Source organism: Salmo salar, chromosome 01 (assembly GCF_965601325.2).
Source record: "Salmo salar chromosome 01, fSalSal1, whole genome shotgun sequence".
NCBI classification, from domain to species: domain Eukaryota; kingdom Metazoa; phylum Chordata; class Actinopteri; order Salmoniformes; family Salmonidae; genus Salmo; species Salmo salar.
In genome coordinates, this window is record NC_138291.1 from 89,935,932 (window position 1) to 89,962,562 (window position 26,631).

The 26,631-nt window shown below is 42.8% G+C and overlaps 1 protein-coding gene, 2 non-coding genes and 1 pseudogene across 3 annotated transcripts; all 4 read left to right on the forward strand.

The window, feature by feature from the left end:
- The first annotated feature begins 87 nt into the window (after positions 1 to 87).
- On the forward strand, positions 88 to 9,944 carry LOC106609534 (ribosomal L1 domain-containing protein 1). The gene is made up of 9 exons (XM_014208462.3): positions 88 to 196; positions 726 to 865; positions 1,034 to 1,172; positions 5,393 to 5,541; positions 5,872 to 5,973; positions 6,219 to 6,312; positions 6,689 to 6,823; positions 8,729 to 8,857; positions 9,463 to 9,944. Exons 1-9 carry the CDS (start codon positions 155 to 157, stop codon positions 9,556 to 9,558), a joined length of 1,026 nt encoding a protein of 341 aa, XP_014063937.1. The 5' UTR covers positions 88 to 154; the 3' UTR covers positions 9,559 to 9,944.
- Positions 5,159 to 5,286, forward strand: LOC123726826 (small nucleolar RNA SNORA55). Its single transcript, XR_006758979.1, has one exon. It is a non-coding gene; the product is annotated as a small nucleolar RNA SNORA55 (small nucleolar RNA).
- LOC123726827 (small nucleolar RNA SNORA55) lies at positions 6,010 to 6,137 on the forward strand. The gene has a single exon (XR_006758981.1). It is a non-coding gene; the product is annotated as a small nucleolar RNA SNORA55 (small nucleolar RNA).
- A 13,082-nt stretch (positions 9,945 to 23,026) lies between the features above and the next one.
- Positions 23,027 to 26,582, forward strand: LOC123744661 (tumor necrosis factor receptor superfamily member 17-like; annotated as a pseudogene).
- The last annotated feature ends 49 nt before the right edge of the window (positions 26,583 to 26,631 follow it).

Below are 26,631 nucleotides of genomic sequence, written 5' to 3' on the forward strand. Positions count from 1 at the left end.
TTAAAATTTATGACTTTGTGGCGGTGGTAACTCGTGACCTTTTTGAATTGTCCTCAAACTGTTTGCAAATAAAGTTGGAAAGTTTCAATTACAAGAGTGACGTGGGCCAATCGATATGCGCATGCGTTACCCCGGATAAAACACGTGAAGAAGCATGGCAGACAAATCTGAGGAGTTGGTGCTGGATCGGGTGCAGGTAATGTCTAAAAATTACTTTGATAATGTCTTCTTCAACAAAGTGTAGTTATATGGATGCCAGGAAAAGCGGGGTGATATCAGTAGGTTATGTTTTGTAAGCCACCTTTCTTTGGAGTTAGCAACCAGCTGGATAGCAAGCTAGTTAGCGTTAGCTTGTGCGGTCGGATAGTTCGCAACACGAGGCTAGTCACTTATTTTCTGTATATTAACTGGGAACGCTGTGAACACATTTTCAGAGTTGTCTACAACTCCTTCCAGTTGTTCTTAGTAAAACTGCCATTGGAAAAATATCGACCCTTTTACTAGTCCGACTTTTGTAGGTTAAAAGTGGGAAAGGTTTTAACGTTGGCTAGCTATCGTTCGCTTTCTCACCTGAGCTGACTTGTTCAGGACAATTTGGGTAACTTAGTTAGCAAACCTAATGCGGCTAGTTATTTGCATTTAGCTCATGTCTATTTTAACAAAATTACAGAAATATTCATTTCACTGTTTTTACATTAATTAATAACTTCTCATTGTGTTCCCAGGTAAAGAAGGCAGTTCAAGCACTGCAGGCTTTCCTGAAGACTAAGTCTACCCCAGACTCTCTGCTCCTGGATGAGAGTCAACACCTATCCCTCCTCTTTACACTATGGAAAATTCCCAAGCAGGCCCAGACCATCCGCATGTGAGTCCCTCTGCCAACACTGTCCAGAGCTACAAACCAACATGGTTACATAATACATGCATAGCTATAGACAAATAAATTGAATGTGTAGCCCAGGCAACCCCTTGTCCTGCAGTATAGTGGTGAAACTGTCCAGTAATAACCACACGTCTTCTGTTTCTCCCTCAGCCCCTTGCCTCATGGCATCCGCACCGACACAGATGAGGTGTGTCTCTTCACCAGAGATGAGCCCAACATGACCCCTGACCAGACCCAGAGGTTCTACAAAAAACTACTGGCTGAGAGAGGTGTCAAGAACGTCACAGAGGTATTACTAACACCACTAATAATATTAGTTATTATTGATTGTGTTTGGTTTTCTAGACACCCGAAGTGCTTACCTCGTCCTCCAATGCATCTCTTCATCTGATTTACTTTAGTCTGTAGTAGAGGTCAACTGATTAATCGGAATGACCGATTAACTTCTCAGGGCTACGTGGGCCACCCACGGTTCACATTATTCAACAGCCAGTGAAAAATCACAGCGCCAAATTCAAAACAAAATGTCATAATTTAAAGTTCTCAAACATACAACTATTTTACACCATTTTTAAAGATAAACCTCTTCTTAATCCAATCACATTGTCCAATTTCAAAAGGGCTTTACGGCGAAAGCATAAAGTTAGATTGTTAGGACAGTGCCAACACAAGAGAAACCACACAGCCATTTTCCAAGCAGGAGAGGGGTCACAAAAACCATAAATACAGCTAAAAGTAAGCACTAACCTTTGATCTTCATCAGATGACACTCCCAGGACTCAATGTTACAAAATACATGTATGTTTTGTTTGATAAAGTTAAAATTTATATCCAAAAACCCCATTTTAAATTGGTGCATGATGTTCAGAAAATATTTTTCCTCAAGTGCCGGTGAATCAGCACAACAATTTACAAAAATATTCATCATAAACGTTGATAAAATATTAAACTTATTCAAAGAATTATAGATAAACATCTCCTGAATGCAACCGCCATTTGAGTCATCTAAAATCATAAATGGCATTAAATATTCACTTACCTTTGATCTTCATCAGAAGGCACTTCCAGGAATCCCAGGTCCACAAATGTTGTTTTGTTTGATAAAGTCCATAATTTATGTCCAAATACCTCCTTGTTTGCGCGTTCAGTAAACTACTCCAAATGTAGGAAGCGCACTGAAAATTTCACGACAAAGTCAAAAGTTCTATTTACGTTCGTTGGAACATGTCAAACATTGTATAGCATCAATCTTTAGGGCCTTTTTAACATACAACTTCAATAAGATATCAATGTCTTGAAAAACGTTATGGAACACAGCTACCTCATCAAGTAAATGCGCACCAATGAACTCATGTCATTTTCTGAGTTGCCAACTTCCCGGCCTTCTTGTTCGCTCTGTTCAATGCAAAAGCCTGAAACAAGGTTCTAAAGACTGTTGACATCTAGTGGAAGCCTTAGGAAGTGCAATGTGAACCTTAAGTCACTGTTAGATAGGCAATGACTTAAAAAGACTACAAGCATCAGATTTCTTACTTCCTGGTTGGATTTTTCTCGGGGTTTTGCCTGCCATATGAGTTCTGTTATACTCAGACATCATTCAAACAGTTTTAGAAACTTCAGTGTTGACTCTGGGCCCAAGTATTAGGCAGTTTACTCTGGGCATGCTTTTCATCCGAAATCGAAAATACTGCCCCCTACACCTTGACAGGTTAATTAGGGCCGATTCAAATTTTCATAACAATCGGTATTTCTGGGTGTCGATTTGCCAGTTTTTGGGGTTTAAAAAAAATATATTTTTAGCATTTTTTTTTAAGACCTTTTACACGGCCGGATAAAAACGTGTCACATAAACCCAAACCACAGCTAAATGCAGCACTAACCTTTGATCTTCATCAGATGACACGCCTAGGACATTATGTTATACAATACATGCATGTTTTGTTCAATCAAGTTCATATTTATATCCAAAAACTGCTTTTTACATTAGCATGTGACGTTCAGAACTAGCATACCCCCCGCAAACTTCCGGGGAATTTACTAACAATTTACTAAATTACTCACGATAAACGTTCACAAAAAGCATAAGAATTATTTTAAGAATTATAGATACAGAACTCCTCTATGCACTCGATATGTCCGATTTTAAAATAGCTTTTTGGTGAAAGCACATTTTGCAATATTCTAAGTACATAGCCCAGCCATCACGGGCTAGCTATTTAGACACCCGGCAAGTTTAGCCTTCACCAAAATCAGATTTACTATTATAAAAGTTTGATTACCTTTTGTTGTCTTCGTCAGAATGTACTCCCAGGACTGCTACTTCAATAACAAATGTTGGTTTGGTCCCAAATAATCCATTGTTATATCCGAATAGCGGTGTTTTGTTCGTGCGTTCCAGAAACTATCCGAAATGGTAAATCAGGGTCGCACGCATGGCGCAATTCGTGACAAAAAATGTCTAAATATTCCATTACCGTACTTTGAAGCATGTCAACCGCTGTTTAAAATCAATTTTTATGCAATTTATCTCGTAAAAAAGCGATAATATTCCGACCGGGGATCTCCTTTTCGGCAAACAGAGGAAAAATCACAAAGACGGGGGCGGCCAGGGCACGCGCCTAAGCCCACAGTCCCTTGATCGGCCACTTGAGAAAGGCGATAGTGTTTCAGCCTGGGGCTGGGATGATGACATTCAGGTTTTTCCCTGGCTCTGAGCGCCCATGGAAGACGTAGGAAGTGTCACGTTAGAGCAGAGATCCTTTGTAAAAGATAGAGATGGCAAAGAAGTTCAAGAAATGGTCAGACAGGCCACTTCCTGTAAAGGAATCTCTCAGGTTTTGACCTGCCATTTGAGTTCTGTTATACTCACAGACACCATTCAAACAGTTTTAGAAACTTTGGAGTGTTTTCTATCCAAAGCCAATACTTATATGCATATTCTAGTTACTGGGCAGGAGTAGTAACCAGATTAAATCGGGTACGTTTTTTAATCCAGCCGTGAAAATACTGCCCCCTAGCCATAACAGGTTAATCAATACACAAGTATATATTTTTAAACCTGCATATTTAGCTAAAAGAAATCCAGGTTAGCAGGCAATATTAACCAGGTGAAATTGTCACTTCTCTTGGGTTCATTGCACGCAGAGTATGCAACAGTTTGGGCCGCCTGGCTCGTTGCGAACTAATTTGCCAGAATTTTACGTAATTATATAACATTGAAGGTTGTGCAATGTAACAGGAATATTTAGACTTAGGGATGCCACCCGTTAGATAAAATACGGAACAGTTCTGTATTTCACTGAAAGGAAACACGTTTTGTTTTCGAGATGATAGTTTCCGGATTCGACCATATTAATGACCTACGGCTTGTATTTCTGTGTGTTGATTATATTATAATTAAGTTTGTGATTTGATAGAGCAGTCTGACTGCGCGGTGGTAGGCAGCAGCAGGCTCGTAAAGCATTCATTCAAACAGCACTTTCGTGCGTTTTGCCAGCAGCTCTTCGCTGTGCTTCAAGCATTGTGCTGTTTATGACTTCAAGCCTATCAACACCCAAGATTAGGCTGGTGTAACCGATGCGAAATGGCTAGCTAGTTAGCCGGGTGCGCGCTAATAGTGTTTCAAACGTCACTTGCTCTGAGACTTGGAGTAGTTGTTCCCCTTGCTCTGCATGGGTAACGCTGCTTTGAGGGTGGCTGTTGTCGATGTGTTCCTGGTTCGAGCCCAGGTAGGAGCGAGGAGAGGGACGGAAGCTATACTGTTACACTGGCAATACTATAAAGTGCCTATAAGAACATCCAATAGTCAAAGGTATATGAAATACAAATCGTATAGAGAGAAATAGTCCTATAATTCCAATAATAACTACAACCTAAAACTTCTTACCTGGGAATATTGAAGACTCATGTTAAAAGAAACCACCAGCTTTCATATGTTCTCAAGTTCTGAGCAAGGAACTTAAACGTTAGCTTTCTTACATGGCACATATTGCACATTTACTTCTCCAACACTTTTTTTTTTTTTTTGCATTATTTAAACCAAATTGAACATGTTTCATTATTTGAGGCTAAATTGATTTTATTGATGTATTCTATTAAGTTAAAATAAGTGTTCATTCAGTATTGTTGTAATTGTTATTATTACCAAAAAAAAACGTCTGAGTTAATCGGTATCGGCTCTTTTTGGTCCTCCAATAATCTGTATCGGCATTGAAAAATCATAATTTGTCGACCTCTAGTCTGTAGCTAGTGTTTGGTCATCCAATGTGAATAAGTGCACCTCAGCAAACCTTGTCCTCCTGTCTGTGTTGGCCTTGGCCAATGATGGTGCCATAGTGACTCAAAGTATATCCAGATGGACCTCCCTCTCTATTGGAGTCTGTCTCTACAACTTTGACACAGTTACATACTGTATACGCATGTAATAATGATCAGAGCTTGTCGTTTTTTGATATGTTCCTTTACTTGTTGGTGCATGACTCACCCAGGCATATCCCTGTCTTTCTATAGGTGATCCCTTACAAAACGCTGAGGACCGAGTACAAGCCCTTTGAGGCCAAACGAAGGCTGCTGGGGAATTTTGACATGTTCCTGTCAGACGACCGTGTTCGTCGCATGCTGTCCTCGCACATTGGCAAGCACTTTTACGAGAGGAAAAAGTACGCGTGTAAATGTTTTATTGGTTGATCAACTTGTCTATTTTAGTCAAATGAAATCTGTTTTCACTTATTTTGCATTGGTTCGGAACCTGGTTCACTCAGTATGAATTTTGGTTTTAAATCCAGTGCTATATGAACCTCATTCCAGTGAGGCAGGGGAGTGGTGTCCTTTTTGTGCCGTCTCCCTGTTCACTCTCTGGGAACATCAACATAGCCCCAAGTGCTGTTCCCTGGCTTTGAAATGCATCAAATCACTTAAGTTCACATGTGCTTTCAAGCTAGCCCTTCTGGCGTTCTAATCTAATGGGGTGTTTTCTCTCCTCTGCTTAGGGAGCCTTTGTCAGTAAACCTGCGGAGCAAGAAGCTGGCCTTGGACATCCAGCGAACCATCCAGGGAACAACCATCTCCATTTCTAAGAAAGGCTGCTGCTGGTGAGGCCTGCTCCCAGCTTGACTTGATGAATAAGTGCACCCCAGCAAACCCTGTCTTCCTGTCTGTGTTGGCCATGGGCAATGATGGTGCCATAGTGACTCAAAGTATATCCAGACGGCCCTCCCTCTCTATTGGAGTCTGTCTCTACAACTTTGACACAAAATGGCAAGTGTCTAATATTGTTAGTGTTCATAGAATTCATTAATTCACACTGCCTCTTGTATCATGTAATTGATTTTTTTAGCATGGCTCGTGTGGCCCACTCTGGGATGGCTGCAGATGAAATAGCCGAGAATATTGAATCGGCTGTTAGCACCGTTGTGACCAAACTACGCATGGTGAGTTTGCTGCCAGGGATCCTCGAGCTCACTAATGACTTGTATCCAGTCACTACAGATATTTACACGTATTATGGTCAGGTATACTCAATGTTAAATAAATGTTTGGGGCCCAGTCTGAAAATGCTTTCGAGAACTGTTGTCTGGGGTGAGTTTACTGGGCCTGTAGTACTGTGGTACATTAAACCCATGTGCCTCCCACGCCCCAACAAAGCAAGGCCTTTGACAAGAGGCCACAATCAGATGCTATACACAGGATAGCAATGCTTTTGGCTGTACCATTAAATGTTTTTTGCAGAAATGAAGTTGACCTAAAAAAGGTATGCGTGAAAGTACATGTTTGAGACTAGATGGCTGCTCTCTTACTGCTTTGCAGAAAGGACCATTGATTAAGATCATCCACCTGAAGAGCCAGTCATCAGTAGCTCTGCCCATCTACACCTCTAACATTAACCACCTGACCCTCTTAGAGGAGACACAGAAACAGGCCCGTGCAGCCATGGATGCCAAGGTAGGAGTGCTACACACAAATGATTGTAAATAGTATTTTAAGATTATAATGTAAGTCATATCTATTTGTCAAATTAAATCTTTCAAAGGACTTGTCTTTGCACTGGTTCGGAACCTGGTTCACTCAGTATGAATTTTGGTTTTAAATCCAGTGCTATATGAACCTCATTCCAGTGAGGCAGGGGAGTGGTGTCCTTTTTGTGCCGTCTCCCTGTTCACTCTCTGGGAACATCAACATAGCCCCTAGTGCCACATATGGACTATGGAGGTCAATTTCGTGTGTGTATGTATGTATGTTACTGCTCAAAAAAATAAAGGGAACACTTAATCAACACAATGTAACTCCAAGTCAATCACACTTCTGTGAAAGCAAACTGTCCACTTAGGAAGCAACACTGATTGACAGTAAATTTCACATGCTGTTGTGCAAATGGAATAGACACAGGTGGAAATTATAGGCAATAAAGGAGTGGTTCTGCAGGTAGTGACCACAGACCACTTCTCAGTTCCTATGCTCCCTGGCTGATGTTTTGGTCACTTTTGAATGCTGGCGGTGCTTTCACTCTAGTGGTAGCATGAGACGGAGTCTACAACCCACACAAGTGGCTCAGGTAGTGCAGCTCATCCAGGATGGCACATCAATGCGAGCTGTGGCAAGAAGGTTTGCTGTGTCTGTCAGCGTAGTGTCCAGAGCATGGAGGTGCTACCAGGAGACAGACCTGTACATCAGGAGATGTGGAGGAGGTCGTAGGAGGGCAACAACCCAGCAGCAGGACCGCTACCTCCGCCTTTGTGCAAGGAGGAGAATGAGCACTGCCAGAGCCTTGCAAAATTACCTCCAGCAGGCCACAAATGTACATGTGTCTGCTCAAACGGTCAGAAACAGACTCCGTGAGGGTGGTATGAGGGCCCGACGTCCACAGGTGGGGGTTGTGCTTACAGCCCAACACCGTGCAGGACGTTTGGCATTTGCCAGAGAACACCAAGATTGGCAAATTCGCCACTGGCGCCCTGTGCTCTTCACAGATGAAAGCAGGTTCACACTGAGCACGTTTGACAGAGTCTGGAGACGCCGTGGAGAACGTTCTGCTGCCTGAAACATCCTCCAGCATGACCGGTTTGGCGGTGGGTCAGTCATGGTGTGGGGTGGCATTTCTTTGGGGGGCCGCACAGCCCTCCATGTGCTCGCCAGAGGTAGCCTGACTGCCATTAGGTACCGAGATGAGATCCTCAGACCCCTTGTGAGACCATATGCTGGTGCGGTTGGCCCTGGGTTCCTCCTAATGCAAGACAATACTAGACCTCATGTGGCTGGAGTGTGTCAGCAGTTCCTGCAAGAGGAAGGCATTGATGCTATGGACTGGCCCGCCCGTTCCCCAGACCTGAATCCAATTGAGCACATCTGGGACATCATGTCTCGCTCCATCCACCAACGCCACGTTGCACCACAGACTGTCCAGGAGTTGGCGGATGCTTTAGTCCAGGTCTGGGAGGAGATCCCTCAGGAGACCATCCGCCACCTCATCAGGAGCATGCCCAGGCGTTGTAGGGAGGTCATACAGGCACGTGGAGGCCACACACACTACTGAGCCTCATTTTGACTTGTTTTAAGGACATTACATCAAAGTTGGATCAGCCTGTAGTGTGGTTTTCCACTTTAATTTTGAGTGTGACTCCAAATCCAGACCTCCATGGGTTGATAAATTGGATTTCCATTGATTATTTTTGTGTGATTTTGTTGTCAGCACATTCAACTATGTAAAGAAAAAAGTATTTAATAAGATTATTTCATTCATTCAGATCTAGGATGTGTTCCCTTTATTTTTTTGAGCAGTTTATGAGACTCAGACCCCACATCCTCCTGCTCATAGAGAATACCTGTAACATTTTTGTTTGTGAATTCCAGAGAAATTCAAGCAAACAGAAATCTGCTAAGGAACAGAAGTCTACAGAAAGAAACACTGGTACTGAGCTAGAGGAAGACATTCCACAGCTTGTTCCCATAGTAACACCAAGCAAAAAGGCTAAACTGGAGGTCTGTACCACATGTGTCAAACCAAATGCATTTTAATTAGATTCTATTTTTAGTTGGATCAATTTGTCTTTGTCAAATTACATACTTGCTGACTTGTCTTTGCACTGGCTCGGAATCTGGTTCACTCAGTATGAATTTTGGTTTTAAATCCAGTGCTATATGAACCTCATTCCAGTGAGGCAGGGGAGTGGTGTCCTTTTTGTGCCGTCTCCCTGTTCACTCTCTTTGAACACTGAGACTGAGGTTAATTGACACTTTGTATCAGTCCATTCTCTCTCCTGGCACACCAGAGGTGGAACCAGCTTCCCCCTGAAGCTAGGATAGCAGTCCTTGCCCATCTTCTGAAAACATCAGAAAACCAACCTCTACCAACAGTATCTTAAATAATCCTCGCCCCCCCCCCCCCCCCCCCCCCCCCAGCTCTGATTTTACTGATGGCTGTTATTGAAGAAAAATGTACTTTCTATGCATGGTTGTCCAACCTAGCTGTCTTAAAGATGAATGCACTAAGTTGCTCTGGATAAAAGCATATGCTTAATGACTAATGTATCTACGGAAGACTCCTCTCAGTACTGTGCTAATTGATTACTCATCTCTGCCTGTAGAAGCAGACCAAGAAGGGACTTGAGAAGGCTCCCAACCCGACAGGGGGGAAGAAGGCTATGAAAACAAAAAGCAAAAGGACCAAGAAGGCTGCTTAAAGGAAAGTGCTTCAATCTTGATGCCTGTTTTGTCTTGACAACTCAATGAACAAAGCGTTCCTCTCCATTAATGTCTGTGTATTACTCCCCCTTTCTCTACATGGAACTGACTACATCACACTGATTGTAAAGGACTGGTTTATAAATATAGGACTGTTAACATTTCAGTTTGTTGACTTGATCCAAGGACAAACTCAAATGAGCTGCAATTGTCTGCCTCAAAGGGTTTTGTTTAAAATCATCTTGTGTAAGCTCAACTTGTAAATTAAAAATAAATACTACCAAAGTGTTTAATTTGTTATACAAAATGGGCTCACTGTCAATATTTAGTGACTATGTAAGATTTGTATGTGATGCAAACCAATTAAATGAGGCTCTTTAGTGTGGTTCCTGATGCATTATTCTTGAGTGGTGTTTACCATGGTGAACTCAGTCAGAATACAGTAGTCTCAGGTGACGAGGCTATTGTTGAGAGCAGGCCGTGTTTACCTTTCTAATGTCACACTGGGTTCACTGTAGAGTGCTCTTATTAGACTAGTGGTCTTACTAATGTTTAACATAAATTCTTGAAATATTTCTGTAATATCCATTTGATGCCAAGTCAATTGTTCACTGTCGCATGAATTTCAAAGCTGCTGCAGTTAGTGAGTTGACAATCCACGCCTACTAGTGGTCCACATCTGTCTAGTATTGACCCCCCCCCCCCTCCCTGTGTGGTGTGGTTAACGGGGTGGAGTTGTCTTTAGGAACCGAAGAGCAGTCAGGCTCACGTAAGTAGGGAGGCTGCTGTCAGTAAACAGGTAGCCTAGTGGTTAAAAGCATTGGGCCAGTAAAAGGTTGATGGTTTGAATCCTGGGGCCGACTAGGTGAAAAGGCCTGCCCTTGAGGAAAGCGCAACCTTAATTGCTCCTGTAAGTATTCAGTGCATATGACAAATGTCACTCTGGATAAGCGCATCTAATAAAGACAAAACAATTATATTGCAGAAGTATATATGTTAATTCATGAGGTGAGATGCAAACTATTCATCTCGTTCACTTTGAGGAAAATGGCAGTTCCGTAAGGGCAGCTTGTCACTTGAGGGCGGAGTCTGACAAGACAGTCATTGCATCATCCTTATGAGGATGGCGTCCTAGAACAAGATGTGAGGAGAGTCCTGTGTCCAGAACTAGACCCAAACACTCCAGAATCACATTGCTGGGCCTACATCTACAAACCAGTCATGGTGATGGGAGCCCTGATGCTCCACTCTGGTGTGAGTATGCCTAACATGCCACTGCACTGGTCTACCTTTCCGTGAGGAGGATGTGTGTGGTGGAGGGGCTGGTCTTGATACCCGTCATGAAGTGCAAGCAGAGACGGTTGGGTCAGGAGCAGGTCCATCAGCAGTATGTAATGGGCAGGAATTAATTCATCACATATTCTGTTGGATCCTAATTGTCTTTTAAATAATGATATATATACTTTTTTTAAAAAGTATTTATTTAGAGACCCTTGGATGTTTTTGATTAGGCTGCATCTCCTGTCAGGTATTCAGCTGCCTTTATTGTTCTCGAGGGAACTTCAGAAAATACCATTCCTTGCCTATTTTAGATGGACCCTAAAATAATTTCTAAATATTTGCATGATAAAGTATCATCCAAGAAGATGTCTTCAAGCTGTCTTGACAACCAAAAGTTACAGTACTTAGAAATGTTTTACTGTGAGCTTTCAGCATGTGTCTCTGTGAGTGCGCACTGTGCTCTCCAACAGACCAAAGGCTTCAGTGCACAACACCTGTGTACCGACCTGAATCCACCACTTTTGGAAATTACATGACTTTCTGGACCTTAAAGAACTTTTGAAAATGAATGATTTGTGGACTACAGGAAAAACAGGACCGTGCACAAAGTATATGTCCTAACCGACTTGCAAAAACTATAGTTTGTTAACAAGGAATTTGTGGAGTGGTTGAAAAATGAGTTGTAATGACTCCAACCTAAGTGTATGTAAACTTCCCACTGTATGTGAGAATGCTATTTATTGACTACAGCTCAGCGTTCAACACCACAGTGGCCTCGAAGCTCATCACTAAGCTAAGGACCCTGGGACTAAACACCTCCCTCTGTAACTGGATCCTGGACTTCCTGACGGGCCACGCCCAGGTGGTAAGGGTAGGTAACAACATATCTGCCACGCTTATCCTCTACACGGGGGCCCCTCAGGGGTTCTTTCTCAGTCCCCTCCAGTACTTCCTGATGACTGCATGGCCAGGCACGACTCCAACACCATCCTATAGGGAGGAGGTCAGAGACAAGGACAACAACCTCTCCCTCAACGTGATCAAGACAAAGGAGATGATTATAGACTACAGGAAAAGGAGGGCTGAGCACGCCCCCATTTTCATGGACGGGGCTGTAGTGGAGCAGGTTGAGAGCTTCAAGTTCCTTGGCATCTACATCACCAGCAAACTAACATGGTCCAAGCACACCAAGACAGTTGTGAAGAGGGCATGACAAAACCTATTCCCCCTCAGGAGACAGAAAAGATTTGGCATGGGTCCTCAGATCCTCAAAAGGTTCTACAGCTGCACCATCGAGAGCATCCTGACTGGTTGCATCACTGCCTGGTATGGCAACTGCTCGGCCTCTGACCGCAAGGCACAACAGAGGGTAGTGCTGCTCTTTAATTACTTCTTACTTCTATTTCTTACTCATATTTTTTTTTAAACTGCATTGTTGGTTAGGGGCTCGTAAGTAAGCATTTCACTGTTGTATTCGCTGCATGTGACTAATAATTTGATTTGATTTTACTTCCATTTTCATGGCGCAAATATAAGTAAAGGACGTGAAGTTTGTGGAGAGGAGATATCAGGGAGTTGACCACTGTAAATGCCATTTGGTTTGCGGTCGTCCACGAAATAGTTGGAGTGTTCATATTGTTGACCGGGTGGTTGCAGACATATCCTGCAACGATTTATTCATCTATGCAGGGGCCGTCATAATCATCCTCAGTCTCATTTGGTGGGTGTTCTGGTTGGTGGGGAACATCGAGGTGCAACCAGAGGGACAGGAAGATGACGTTAACTTGGTCAAACTAAGGAACAAAGGGATCAGCAGTGTTGTCAGGAAGGTGTAAAACAGTCTTACTAATGATTCCGATGGAACGGGAGGGCCAACAGAGAAGGGCCCTGAACGACGGTTAGAAATGTTACCGCTAACGGGCAGCAAGCACTCTGTACATTAATTATCAGTACACCACATCAGCTCCATCTAATGAACTTACCAGAGAGACACTGAGAATATGATTTGACAGGTAATTTTGTTTCAAGTCAATTGGCAATATAATAATGAAGCAGTCTTTAATAGTGTTCAGTTATAATTATGTATATAAACCATGGATTGGTGATGCTATGTATGGCCATTGAGAGGCTTTGAAGCCACTGGTCAGCCATATTGGAACACAGCCCGGGATCGAACCCGAATCTGTAGTGACGCCTCTAGCATTGTGATGCGCCACTCGGGAGCCCTAAAAATGATACTTAGGAAAATGTTTTAATATATTTTTTTCATGTTTTATTTGTGTGATTAGCTTACATAAAATACTTTAAAAGAATGCAAGTACTTACAATATGAGTGAAATAGTTTTCCTTCCAAAAATTGTAGTTATGTTAAAAAGCAGCTTTTCTGTATTGGAATGTTGTGGGTGTACCCCAACAACATAATGGTGTGGCCATATATCGGTCATAAAAAATCTGAATGCAGGTAGACTGCTGATTAGCCAGCTCATCATCCTCTAGACCTCTGACATCATACTCTATGAGGAAAGAGCAAGCAATTGTTAAACCTTCTGTTTGAGATACAAGTTTGAGAAGGGTTTGTTTTAAGTGTTTTTTCCCCCAATTAATGCTTTGCCACAAATACGAGTATAGAATGACTCAACAACCTTATTTGGGTATGAGTTAACAGAGTTTGAACTTTTAAAAGTTTGATTTTCACTGGATAATTACTTTAAAATGTTTGAATTGAATGTAAATCTATATTACCTACTTTGTGTGATGAGTAACACCCTCCTGCTGTGAGTATAGTTCCTCTCTCATTCTGAAATCTCACCAGTCTATGTGTGGCACAAGGACTAATCCCTACATTACTCATTACACTCTAAAAAGAAAAAGGTTCCTGGAGTATCCTTTAGGGGTTCTTCAAGTTGAAACTGTGGGGGAACCCCTATAAGTTCCTTCGAAGAAGCCTTTAAAGGTTTAAAGACAATATAAATTGTTTTTGTTGTTGTAGTAATCTCTAAAAAGTATAATGGGGAGAGAGAGAGAGAGAGAGAGAGAGAGAGAGAGAGACAGCTGCATGTGAGCTCTCACATTTCCCAACATGTTTTTACAAAAATATAGACTTATTCAGGATGCTACAAACCTACAACCTAATTTTGGACAAAATTACCTGGAAGGATTACTACTACCAAGGATTCCTTTTCCGAAGCTATATAGAGGGTGCTCTGGCAAATAAACAGCAGAGACCTGAGGACACCATCCAACCTGGAACTGAAACAGACCAGATACAACTTCACTACAAGACTACAAGAAATATGCTCCCAGAAATAAAAGCTTCTCCCAAGTGGGTGTGTCACCTACTCCCGTTGCCTGCTGCACTGCTGCTTGGTTCCACCTGGCGATGTGTTCACCGTCTGCCCTGGCCTGTCTCCCCCTGTCTGATACAAGTACCCCCACCACACTTCCCCCTCTCTCCTGAGCTATCGCTCGCCTCCAGCACACACGCATTTACATTTACGTCATTTAGCAGACGCTCTTATCCAGAGCGACTTACAAATTGGTGCATTCACCTTATGATATCCAGTGGAACAACCACTTTACAATAGTACATCTATATCTGTTTTGGGGCGGGGTTTAGAAGGATTACTTAATCCTATCCCAGGTATTCCTTAAAGAGGTGGGGTTTCAGGTGTCTCCGGAAGGTGGTGATTGACTCCACTGTCCTGGCGTCGTGAGGGAGCTTGTTCCACCATTGGGGTGCCAGAGCAGCGAACAGTTTTGACTGGGCTGAGCGGGAACTGTTCTTCCGCAGAGGTAGGGAGGCGAGCAGGCCAGAGGTGGATGAACGCAGTGCCCTTCTTTGGGTGTAGGGACTGATCAGAGTCTGAAGGTACGGAGGTGCCGTTCCCCTCACAGCTCCGTAGGCAAGCACCATGGTCTTGTAGCAGATGCGAGCTTCAACTGGAAGCCAGTGGAGTGTGCGGAGGAGCGGGAAGGTTGAACACCAGACGGGCTGCGGCGTTCTGGATGAGTTGTAGGGGTTTGATGGCACAGGCAGGGAGCCCCGCCAACAGCGAGTTGCAGTAATCCAGACGGGAGATGACAAGTGCCTGGATTAGGACCTGCGCCGCTTCCTGTGTGAGGCAGGGTCGTACTCTGCGAATGTTGTAGAGCATGAACCTACAGGATCGGGTCACCACCTTGATGTTAGCGGAGAACGACAGGGTGTTGTCCAGGGTCACGCCAAGGCTCTTAGCACTCTGGGAGGAGGACACAATGGAGTTGTCAACCGTGATGGCGAGATCATGGAAAGGGCAGTCCTTCCCCGGGAGGAAGAGCAGCTCCGTCTTGCCGAGGTTCAGCTTGAGGTGGTGATCCGTCATCCACACTGCTATGTCTGCCAGACATGCAGAGATGCGATTCGCCACCTGGTTATCAGAAGGGGGAAAGGAGAAGATTAATTGTTTGTCGTCTGCGTAGCAATGATAGGAAAGACCATGTGAGGATATGACAGAGCCAAGTGACTTGGTGTATAGCGAGAATAGGAGAGGGCCTAGAACTGAGCCCTGGGGGACACCAGTGGTGAGAGCACGTGGTGCGGAGACGGATTCTCGCCATGCCACCTGGTAGGAGCGACCTGTCAGGTAGGACGCAATCCAAGAGTGAGCCGCGCCGGAGATGCCCAACTCGGAGAGGGTCGAGAGGAGGATCTGATGGTTCACAGTTGGTGAACCATCACCAACTGATGGTCGCACTGTTGGGGCGAGTGACTCTGCACTTATAAAGTTGTTATAAACTCAGCAAAAAAAGAAACGTCCTCTCACTGTCAACTGTGTTTATTTTCATAACAAGATTTAACAACTGAGACATAAACTGAACAAGTTCCACAGACATGTGACTAACAGAAATGGAATAATGTGTCCCTGAACAAAGGGAGGAGGGGGGGGGGGGTCAAAATCAAAAGTAACAGTCAGTATCTGGTGGGGCCACCAGCTGCATTAAAAACTGCAGTTCATCTCCTCCTCATGGACTGCACCAGATTTGCCAGTTCTTGCTGTGAGATGTTACCCCACTCTTCCACCAAGGCACCTGCAAGTTCCTGGACATTTATGGGGGGAATGGCACTAGCCCTCACCCTCCGATCCAACAGGTCCCAGACGTGCTCAATGGGATTGAGATCCGGGCTCTTTGCTGGCCATGGCAGAACACTGACATTCCTGTCTTGCAGGAAATAACGCACAGAGCGAGCAGTATGGCTGGTGGCATTGTCATGCTAGAGGATCATGTCAGGATGAGCCTGCAGGAAGGGTACCACATGAGGGAGGAGGATGTCTTCCCTCTAACACACAGCGTTGAGATTGCCTGCGTGTGATGTTCGGATGTACCGATCCTGTGCAGGTGTTGTTACACGTGGTCTGCCACTGTGAGGATGATCAGCTGTCTGTCCCGTCTCCCTGTAGAACAGTCTTAGGCGTCTCACAGTACGGACATTGCCATTTATTGCCCTTGCCACATCTGCAGTCCTCATGCCTCCTTGCAGCATGCCTAAGGCACGTTCACACAGATGAGCAGGGACCCTGGGCATCTTTCTTTTGGTGTTTTCAGAGTCAGTAGAAAGGCCTCTTTTAGTGTCCTAAGTTTTCATAACTGCGACCTTAATTGCCTACCGTCTGTAAGCTGTTAGTGTCTTAAGGACCGTTCCAGAGGTGTATGTTCATGAATTGCATGGAAAACAGTGTTTAAACCCTTTACAATGAAGATCTGTGAAGTTATTTGGATTTTTACGAATTATCTTTGAAAGACGGGGTCCTGAAAAAGGGACGTTTCTTTTTTTGCTGAGTTATATATATATATATATATATATATTGCTATTTCCCTCATGACTCCTGCATGCTTTGTTGACTATGAACGTTCTTGTTTACCCAACTGTGGGACAGACTGTTTGTTCCCACACTCGGGACTCTGACTCTCTATTGGTTACACAGACTTTTGGCCTCCCATCCTATTCTAACCACCTCTCGCCGGCTTTGTATTCATGTTTACTGATGAAATTGCTGTACAATATGATCTTGTTGCCATCTAACGCACATTCAAACATCATAAATCAACACTGCAGAGCTCTCCCTGTCCTCTGCCGTGTCTTGAATGTATTACTGTTGATGATATCTGGAAATGTGCATGCCCATCTACTGTTGCTAGCACCAATTCTGATTCATGCTTTGATATCTGCTTCACTGATTTATGCTCTCGTAAAAGCCTGTGTTTTCTGCATGTTAACACTAGAAGCTTATTGCCTAAAATGTATCAATTTAAAGTGTGGGTTCACAGCTCCAATCCAGATGTGTTGGTCATTACTGAGACGTGGTTAAGGAAGACTGTTTTGAATACTAATGTTAACCTTTCTGGTTTAACCTTTTTCGGCAAGACAGATCCTCCAAAGGTGGGGGAGTGGCAATCTTTACCAAGGATCACCTTCAGTGCTCGGTTGTCTCCACCAAGTCTGTCCCCAAACAATTTGATTTGCTGGTTTTAAGCAGTAAACTTTCAAATAGCTCTTTGTTGATTGTTGCTGGGTGCTATCGTCCTCCATCAGCACCGGCCTGTACCCTACCTGCCCTAAGCGCTCTCCTGGCACCTTACACTTAGTCTGAGTTTGTCCTGCTAGGTGACCTGAACTCAGACGATGCTTAAAACACCTGACCAAGTCCCAAAGCAATGGGACTCCCTAAAACTTTCTCAGATTGTTACCAATCCCACAAGGTATGACTCCAAAACACCCAGAAAGGCTACTCTCCTCGATGTTATCCTCACAAATAATCATGATAGATATCAGTCTGGTGTTTTCTGTAATGACCTTAGTGATTGATTACTGTTTTACAGCCTGTGTTTGTAATGGCTGCTCAGTGAAACGACCTGTCCTGATTTGTCATTGACGCTTGCTAAAAAAAACTTTAATGAGCAAGCATTCCTTCATGAACTGGCCTCTGTAAAATGCTATAGAATCAGCTTGATCCCCTCTGTCGAAGATGCTTGGACCTTCTTTTTTGATATTTTCAGTGTTATTGTTAACAAACACGCCCCCGTAAAGAAAATGAGAATTAAAAACAGGTTCAGCCCCTGGTTCGACTGTGATCTTGCAGAGTTACTCTACCTCAAGAATTGCATTTGGCGAAAGGCTCGGCAGACGCATACTTAGGCTGACTGGCTCTCGTTCAGGCAAATGAGAAATAAGTGCACTCAGGCTATCCGGAAGGCCAAAATGTGTTACTTTAAGGAGCAGTTCTCTGTGTGTCTAACCCCAAGAAGTTCTGGAAAACGGCTAAAGACCTGGAGAATAAACCCTCCTCCGTACAGCTGCCCATGTCCCTTAATGCTGATGATGTGGTTGCTACTGACAAGAAGCACATGGCTAAGCTCTTTAATCACCACTTCATTAAGTCAGGATTCTAATTTGACTCTGCCATGCCTCCTTGCCCGTCCAATATTTCCTCATCTCCCACCCCTTCTAATGCAACTAGCCCCAATGCTCCTCCCTCTTTTTCCCCTGCCCCGCTACAAAATTTCTCCCTTCAGGCAGCCACTGAGTCCGAGGTGCTAAAGGAGCTCCTTAAACTTGACCCTTTAGACCCTTTCTTCTTTAAGGTTGCTGCCCTTATCATCTCCAAGCCTATCTTTGACCTTTTTAACCTGTCTCTCCTTTCTGGGGAGGTTCCCATTGCTTGGAAGGCAGCCAAGGTTTGTCCTTTATTTAAAGAGGGAGATCAAGCTGATCCTAACTGTTATAGGCCTATTTCTATTTTGTCCTGTTTATCAAAAGTGTTGGAAAAACTTGTCAATAATCAACTGACTGGCTTTCTTGAAGTCTATAGTATTCTCTCTGATATGCAATCTGGTTTCCGCTCAGGTTACGGATGTGTCACTGCAACCTTAAAGGTCCTCAATGATGTCACCATTGCCCTTGATTCTAAGCAATGTTGTGCTGCTATTTTTATTGACTTGGCCAAATCTTTTGATACGGTAGACCATTCCATTCTTGTGGGCCAGCTAAGCACTATTGGTGTCTCTGAGGGGTCTTTAGCCTGGTTTGCTAACTACTTTACTCAAAGAGTGCAGTGTATAAAGTCAGAACATCTGCTGTCTCGGCCACTGCCTGTCACCAAGGGAGTACCCCAAGGCTCGGTCCTAGGCCCCACGCTCTTCTCAATTTACATCAACAACATAGCTCAGGCAGTAGGAACCCTTCTCATCCATTTATATGCAGATGAAACAGTCTTATACTCAGCTGGCCCCTCCCCGGATTTTTTGTTAAACACTCTACAACAAATCTTTCTTAGTGTCCAACAAGCTTTCTCTACTTGTAACCTTGTTCTGAACACCTCGAAAACAAAGGTCATGTGGTTTGGTAAGAAGAATGCCCCTTTCCCAACATGTGATTACTACCTCTGAGGGTTTAGAGCTTGAGGTAGTCACCTCATACAAGTACTTGGGAGTATGGCTAGATGGTATACTGTCCTACTCTCAGCACACATCAAAGCTGCAGGCTAAAATTAAATCTAGACTTGGTTTCCTCTATTGTAATCGCTCCTCTTTCACCCCAGCTGCCAAATTAACCCTGATTCAGATGGCCATCCTACCCATGCAAGATTACGGAGATGTAATTTATAGATTGGCAGGTAAGGGTGCTCTCAAGCGGCTAGATGTTCTTTACCAGTCGGCCATCAGATTTGCCACCAATGCTCCTTATAGGACACATCATTGCACTCTATACTCCTCTGTACACTGGTCATCTCTGTATACCCGCCGCAAGACCCACTGGTTGATGCTTATTTATAAAACCCTCTTAGGCCTCACTCCCCCCTATCTGAGACATCTACTGCAGCCCTCATCCTCCACATACAACACCTGTTCTGCCAGTCACATTCTGTTAAAAGGTCCCCAAAGCACACATATCCCTGGGTCACTCATCTTTTCAGTTCACTGCAGCTAGCGACAAACATGCAAACTGGACAGTTTTATTTCAATCTCTTCATTCAAAGACTCAATCATGGACACTCTTACTGACAGTTGTGGCTGCTTTGCGTGATGTATTGTTGTCTCTACCTTGTTGCCCTTTTGGTGTTGTCTGTGCCCAATAATGTCTGTACCATCTTTTGTGCTGCTACCATGTTGTGCTTCTGCCATGTTGTGATGCTACCATGTTGTTGTTGTGTTGTGTTTCTACCATGCTGTGTTGCTGCCATGCTATGTTGTCTTAGGTCTCCCTTTATGTAGTGTTGTGGTCTCTCTTGTGATGTGCGTTTTGTCCTACAGTGAGGGAAAAAAGTATTTGATCCCCTGCTGATTTTGTACATTTGCCCACTGACAAAGAAATGATCAGTCTATAATTTTAATGGTAGGTTTATTTGAACAGTGAGAGACAGAATAACAACAAAAATCCAGAAAAACGCATGTCAAACATTTTAGAAATGATTTGCATTTTAATGAGGGAAATAAGTATTTGACCCCTCCGCAAAACATGACTTAGTACTTGGTGGCAAAACCCTTGTTGGCAATCAGAGGTCAGACGTTTCTTGTAGTTAGCCACCAGGTTTGCACACATCTCAGGAGAGATTTTGTCCCACTCCTCGTTGCAGATCTTCTCCAAGTCATTAAGGTTTCGAGACTGACGTTTGGCAACTCGAACCTTCAGCTCCCTCCACAGATTTTCTATGGGATTAAGGTCTGGAGACTTGCTAGGCCACTCCAGGACCTTAATGTGCTTCTTCTTGAGCCACTTTTTGTTGTATTGGCCGTGTGTTTTGGGTCATTGTCATGCTGGAATACCCATCCACGACCCATTTTCAATGCCCTGGCTGAGGGAAGGAGGTTCTCACACAAGATCTGAAGGTCCATGGCCCCGTCCATCGTCCCTTGGATGCGGTGAAGTTGTCCTGTCCCCTTAGCAGAAAAACACCCCCAAAGCATAATGTTTCCACCTCCATGTTTGATGGTGGGGATGGTGTTCTTGGGGTCATAGGCAGCATTCCTCCTCCTCCAAACACGGCGAGTTGAGTTGATGCCAAAGAGCTCAATTTTGGTCTCATCTGACCACAACACTTTCACCCAGTTGTCCTCTGAATCATTCAGATGTTCATTGACAAACTTCAGACAGGCATGTATATGTGTTCTTGAGCAGGGGGACCTTGCGGGCGCTGCAGGATTTCAGTCCTTCACGGCGTAGTGTGTTACCAATTGTTTTCTTGGTGACTATGGTCCCAGCTGCCTTGAGATCATTGACAAGATCCTCCCGTGTAGTTCTGGGCTGATTCCTCACCGTTCTCATGATCATTGCAACTCCATGAGGTGAGATCTTGCATGGAGCCCCAGGCCGAGGGATATTGACAGTGCTTTTTTGTTTCTTCCATTTGGGAATAATCACACCAACTGTTGTCACCTTCTCACCAAGCTGCTTGGCGATGGTCTTGTAGCCCATTCCAGCCTTGTGTAGGTCTACAATCTTGTCCCTGACATCCTTGGAGAGCTCTTTGGTCTTGGCCATGGTGGAGAGTTTGGAATCTGATTGATTGATTGCTTCTGTGGACAGGTGTCTTTTATACAGGTAACAAACTGAGATTAGGAGCACTCCCTTTAAGAGTGTGCTCCTAATCTCAGCTTGTTACCTGTATAGACACTTGGGAGCCAGAAATCTTTCTGATTGAGAGGGGGTCAAATACTTATTTCCCTCATTAAAATGCAAATAAATGTCTAACATTTTTGACATGCGTTTTTCTGGATTTTTTGTTGTTGTTATTCTGTCTCTCACTGTTCAAATAAACCTACCATTAAAATGATAGACTGATCATTTCTTTGTCAGTGGGCAAATGTACAAAATCAGCAGGGGATCAAATACTTTTTCCCCCCTCACTGTATACATTTTATTTACATTTGTTATTTTTTATCCCCCATCCCTGTAGGAGGCCTTTTGCCTTAGGGTAGGCCGTCATTGTAAATAAGAATTTGTTCTTTACCGACTTGCCTAGTTAAATAAATAAAAAAGGGTTCTTCAAAGGACCCCTTTTAATGGATCCCCGATTAACCTTTTGAAGTACCTTTTGGGGTTAATTATATTGCTACCACCCCTCCCCTATTATTAGTAGTATTAATAATAATACGCATAACAATAATACAGTATTTTAGTTGTCGGTGTTTATTATGATTTTAGTGCCAAAGCAGAATAAAAAAAATGTAAATATGAGGTAAACTCCAATGGGTATATCCTCTGGCGTGTTGATCTTAATGTGTTGATGTTCTCCGTATCCATAGCCTGAATGATTTTGCAGTTCATGGTTTCCTGTTATATTGATCAGAGGTGTAGGAAGGGGGAAGTCTGAATCAAAAAATGTATAATTATACAGATGTTTAACAAAACATGCACACCATCGTATTCATACCTTGGCTTTTGTGATAAATTTGAATGAAAAAAAAAAATAAAGTTTTGATAATGGTTTTCATACACATACCGTGTCAATATATGGTATATTCATTGAAGAGGTAAGGGAGGAGGATGGTACATATGATCTGCATAACAAACCATACCAATTGACATACCTTTGTATGCCTTCTTGTCTGTATACCTGCAGACACAGACACAAAATTGAGCAGTTAAGTCATCTGCACCCAATACAGCTAGCCTTCAACATATTCTTATAGCCTACAGTACATATTCTTACCTTTGTTGATTGATATCCGTTTAATTGTGTCCATTTTCTAATTTAGAAAGATTTGCACAAATATGGAAAGATAGATGGTATCATCATAAAACAATATCAATTTATATCATATAAAGGACAAACCTTACCTTTAATTGAGGAGATCTTTACATTTTTCAGTTAAGTGACTGCACCTGTTGTCCTTTCAAATCCAAACGTTTCAGTTCGGCAGTTAGGTTCTTGCAAGAACCCCCACCAACTAAGGAGGTTCCTCGATGAACTCCACCTCCTATGGGGTTCTTGGAAGAACCTTTTGGGGGCAATTTTCATTGCCAAGAACCATGAGGTTCTTCAAAGAACTTTGAGGATCTTAGAAGAACCCTTGTTGAACCCCTAATTCTTTGAGTGTATTTACACTCTTAAAACCAGGCCCCCATAACTGCCCAGTCAATCTCACTCACTGAAACTGGAAAGTAAACCATTTTAGATCTTATTCTTGATTGTCTTATAGTGTATTGCTATGTCAGAAGGACAGTGTGGATACTATTATGATTGGCTAGTCTAGGAATGTAAACAATGTTATTTAAGATGCAATTCACCGCCCAGGGTATGTATAACACACTGTACCCAATGTAAGTACAATACTGTTTTTAAATGTCTAACATTTGACAATGAGTCCTGAAAGTCGTTAAAAAGTATAATGCAGATGTATGAATAAACATGAATCATTTAAAATTACTTTTTTAAATAAAATCTGTTCTAGTACTAGGGCTTTGTTCCTGGAGAGCTACCGTCCTGTAGGTTTTCACTCCAACCATAATCTAGCACACCTGATTCTAATAATTAGCTGGTTGATAAGCTGAATCAGGTTAGTTACAACGGAGGTGGGATCAAAAACCTACAGGAGTGTAGCTCTCCAGGAACAGGGTTGGAGAGCCCTGTTATACTATAGCATTGTTATAAATATTGGCATTAGAATTGTTATGTGAAACATTGTATTGTTAGCCTTTACACTCAAGAAAAGGAAGCATAGACAAATTCAGCTGGCCCAGTGAATCTGTAAGATATAGTATGAACATTATGGACATATTTCTTTCTGCTGTTACTCTGTCCAGCATCAGAGATCAAAGCCCTTGAGCCATTCAACGTTAGTCTGACCCTGGTCTGGTTGTTTGTGTTCCTGTATGCTTTTACTACTCTGCTGCAGGTACTGAGGAAGAAGGCATGCAGACGTTTCCCAATGAAAAAAAGTAAGATAGAGCCCAAAGAAGCATAGGGAGGTAAGATGTGGTTATAAAGTGATGGGTTGTTATCAGCAGTCGGGTTACCTGTCTGTCTAGGGCTTTTAAGGATGACCGACCATATTATCGCCACAATGGGCCACGAGTCATGACCGCAGTCAAATTCCACGTGGCCATTTAGTCAGGGTAACAAGGCTTCTCCAAAACTGCACTCGGATGTTGCTGATGGTCACAACAATACACACAAATCTAAAAGTAAAAGTATTATTAAATATTATATTAAGATGAGCAATGGATGCCAGGCTTCCGAAAAAATGTTACAAAAAAATATATAAAAATATAATAATAGTAATCATTGTCTCTCGTCACTTTTTGTTTCATAATTTTCTTTACCTTAGCAAGAAGCTGAATGTATCTCACCAGAGAAAGCATCAGAGTGAACAAAACACCACCCCTCTGTCTCTATGTGTAGGCCATCTATCTGATGCTGTCTGGTCCAAAAGAGTGGCATTGTAGCCACCAGTAGCATTGAATGCAAGGGAAGCCAGCAAGCATTTGGCCTCCCTTGATAAAGTATAAAATAATGGCCAATCAACATTGAGCTAAACTGAGTGAGCTCAACTGTGAATGGTCCTGGCACACCAACAACAACAAAAAAGTGTCAAGGGAAGCAAGTTTGAATTTGGAGTCACTCCTATCAAAACGCATCGAGAACGTATGTCATTGACAGAAACAACTTTTATTGTTGCATCTTCTTGTGTTGTTGTCCTCAAGCTAAAAATGGTCCCTTTCCTAAATTAGCCATGGATGGGAGATAGGGATTTGGACTTGTGGTTTTACTTAATTCTCCGTACTGGCCAATGATTATAACGCCGATTCTGATCCAACCATTAATTCGTACATTATGCCCCTGGCCTGAGAGGATGGAAGTTCAATATGTAGCTAGACGTAGAAGGCTAATGTTAACTAGCTAAAGTTACCCATGAAATGGAGTTAGGTTAGCTGACATGGGCTAGTTGATCTGGACATTTCTGACAAGTCATAAATAGCTCTGTAAGGTATGCAAAGACTAACATGACAAAAGGAACTGATGATACACTACTCAATTTCAAAATAGCACCTTGTGTATTCTACTATTACAACATTCAAGAGTAAGTTTAAAACCAGATTGAGTTCCTTTAAAATAAATACATGAATACTCTCATAGTTCGGGAACCACTGTCCTAAGACAAAAATGTTAAGGGTGTACTGTATGACAGAGTGATAGACCATTTCATCAACATGGAAGCGAGGAGGATGGCATTACCATCTCTCTACAAGTAGGGTGAGTCAACATGTTTTTACTACTTGCATGCACACACACACACACACACAGTAATCAGAAACATGGACAGTCACATCATATTTAGCTTACATAGATTGGACTAAATTGTTTTTGGTATCTTTTAGTAGTCACTGTATTAGACTAAGCATAGGCAGGGTTGATTTTAGCATGTAAATCTTGGTGGGGCAACAACAACAACAAAAAACATGCCCACAATCTGTTAGGGCCTACATAAAACTGTCCCAACAGCAGAGTCACAACATCTTACCACTGCTACACCTGGCTATCAGCGGAGCCTTGTCTGGCAGCGAAACAGTACATTCAGCCTAATTTACTGCATTTAAAAAAAACAAAGCTAATATGGCTGACTTGCTTAAACAAATGTGGTTTCTATTGACAATTGAGATGTACAAACTATGGCATAAGGAGACGACAAGCAGATAAGAGGCAATCCGTAATTTAGATTAAAACATTAATGAGCGAGTTAGGACGGACATCGTCAATAGAACTATTTGTTCAGCACTTTTGAAATGTACAGCAACAGAATTCAGGACATGGGCCGTTCTTATAGTGTTCTCCCTGTACACCAAGTCAGAACCGTAGGATAAATAAAGGGGGCAACGCATGCTTTCACATTTCACATGATGGGAAATTTGGGATGGCTGTTGTCAGCAGGCACACAGGTGATTGATTCACTGATTTTCCCCTCCATTCATAACAACCTGTGACTATTCTGTGAAGAACTACTCTTTTTCCAACACTTAATTAATGTAATGCATATCCTTGTGACTATACACAATACATTGCCTAACCCTTATGCTTATATCACTATCAATTAAATTACATTCAAGGGGCTTTATTGGCATAAAGTGAAATAGAAAAACAAAAGTAAAATTAACAAAAGTGAACAGTAAATATTACACTCACACAAGTTCCCCAAAAATAAAAACATTTAGTGTCATTATGTCTATATACAGTGTTGTAGTGATGTGCAAATAGTTAAAGTACAAAGTGAAAATAAATAAATATGGGTTGCATTTACAATGGTGGTTGTTTTTCACTGGTTGCCCTTTTCCTTTGGCAACAGGTCACACATCTTGCTGCTGTTTTTGGCACACTGTGGTATTTCACCCAATAGATATGGGAGTTTATCAAAATTGGAATTATCATGTGTAACTCGCGTCATCGTCATCTCCCAGTGTCCCGACTTCAGGAAGCAGAGTGTCCCAGGACTGAGAGGGTCTCTGATTATGTCCCTGAGCAGACCATGGTTATCATGGGTCAGAACAGCATGACGAGTGGAGCTGGAACCATGATTCTCCAGGAGGGAACATACAGCCAAACTCCAGACTGCAACTCCAGCCTGCCTGTCCCTTCCACTGATGAGGGCACCACTATACTGGTCACAACTAAGACAGTACAGATCTTTAATCACACGGAGGAAAATACAGAGGGGTTGTGGAGGTCTGGCTTTGCAGCTTGATGTCTCTAGTCTAGAGATCAGACGTGCTCTCTCTCACACACACAGCTTTTCATAAAAAGAGAACAGTCAATGCATAC

Bases quoted from the DNA above. Each gene is read 5' to 3' on its own strand.
- LOC106609534 (XM_014208462.3), top strand. From the start codon at position 155: ATGGCAGACAAATCTGAGGAGTTGGTGCTGGATCGGGTGCAG. The intron at 1,173-5,392 runs GTATTACTAACA...GTCTTTCTATAG, and splicing joins GTGTCAAGAACGTCACAGAG to GTGATCCCTTACAAAACGCT. The intron at 8,858-9,462 runs GTCTGTACCACA...CTCTGCCTGTAG, and splicing joins GCAAAAAGGCTAAACTGGAG to AAGCAGACCAAGAAGGGACT.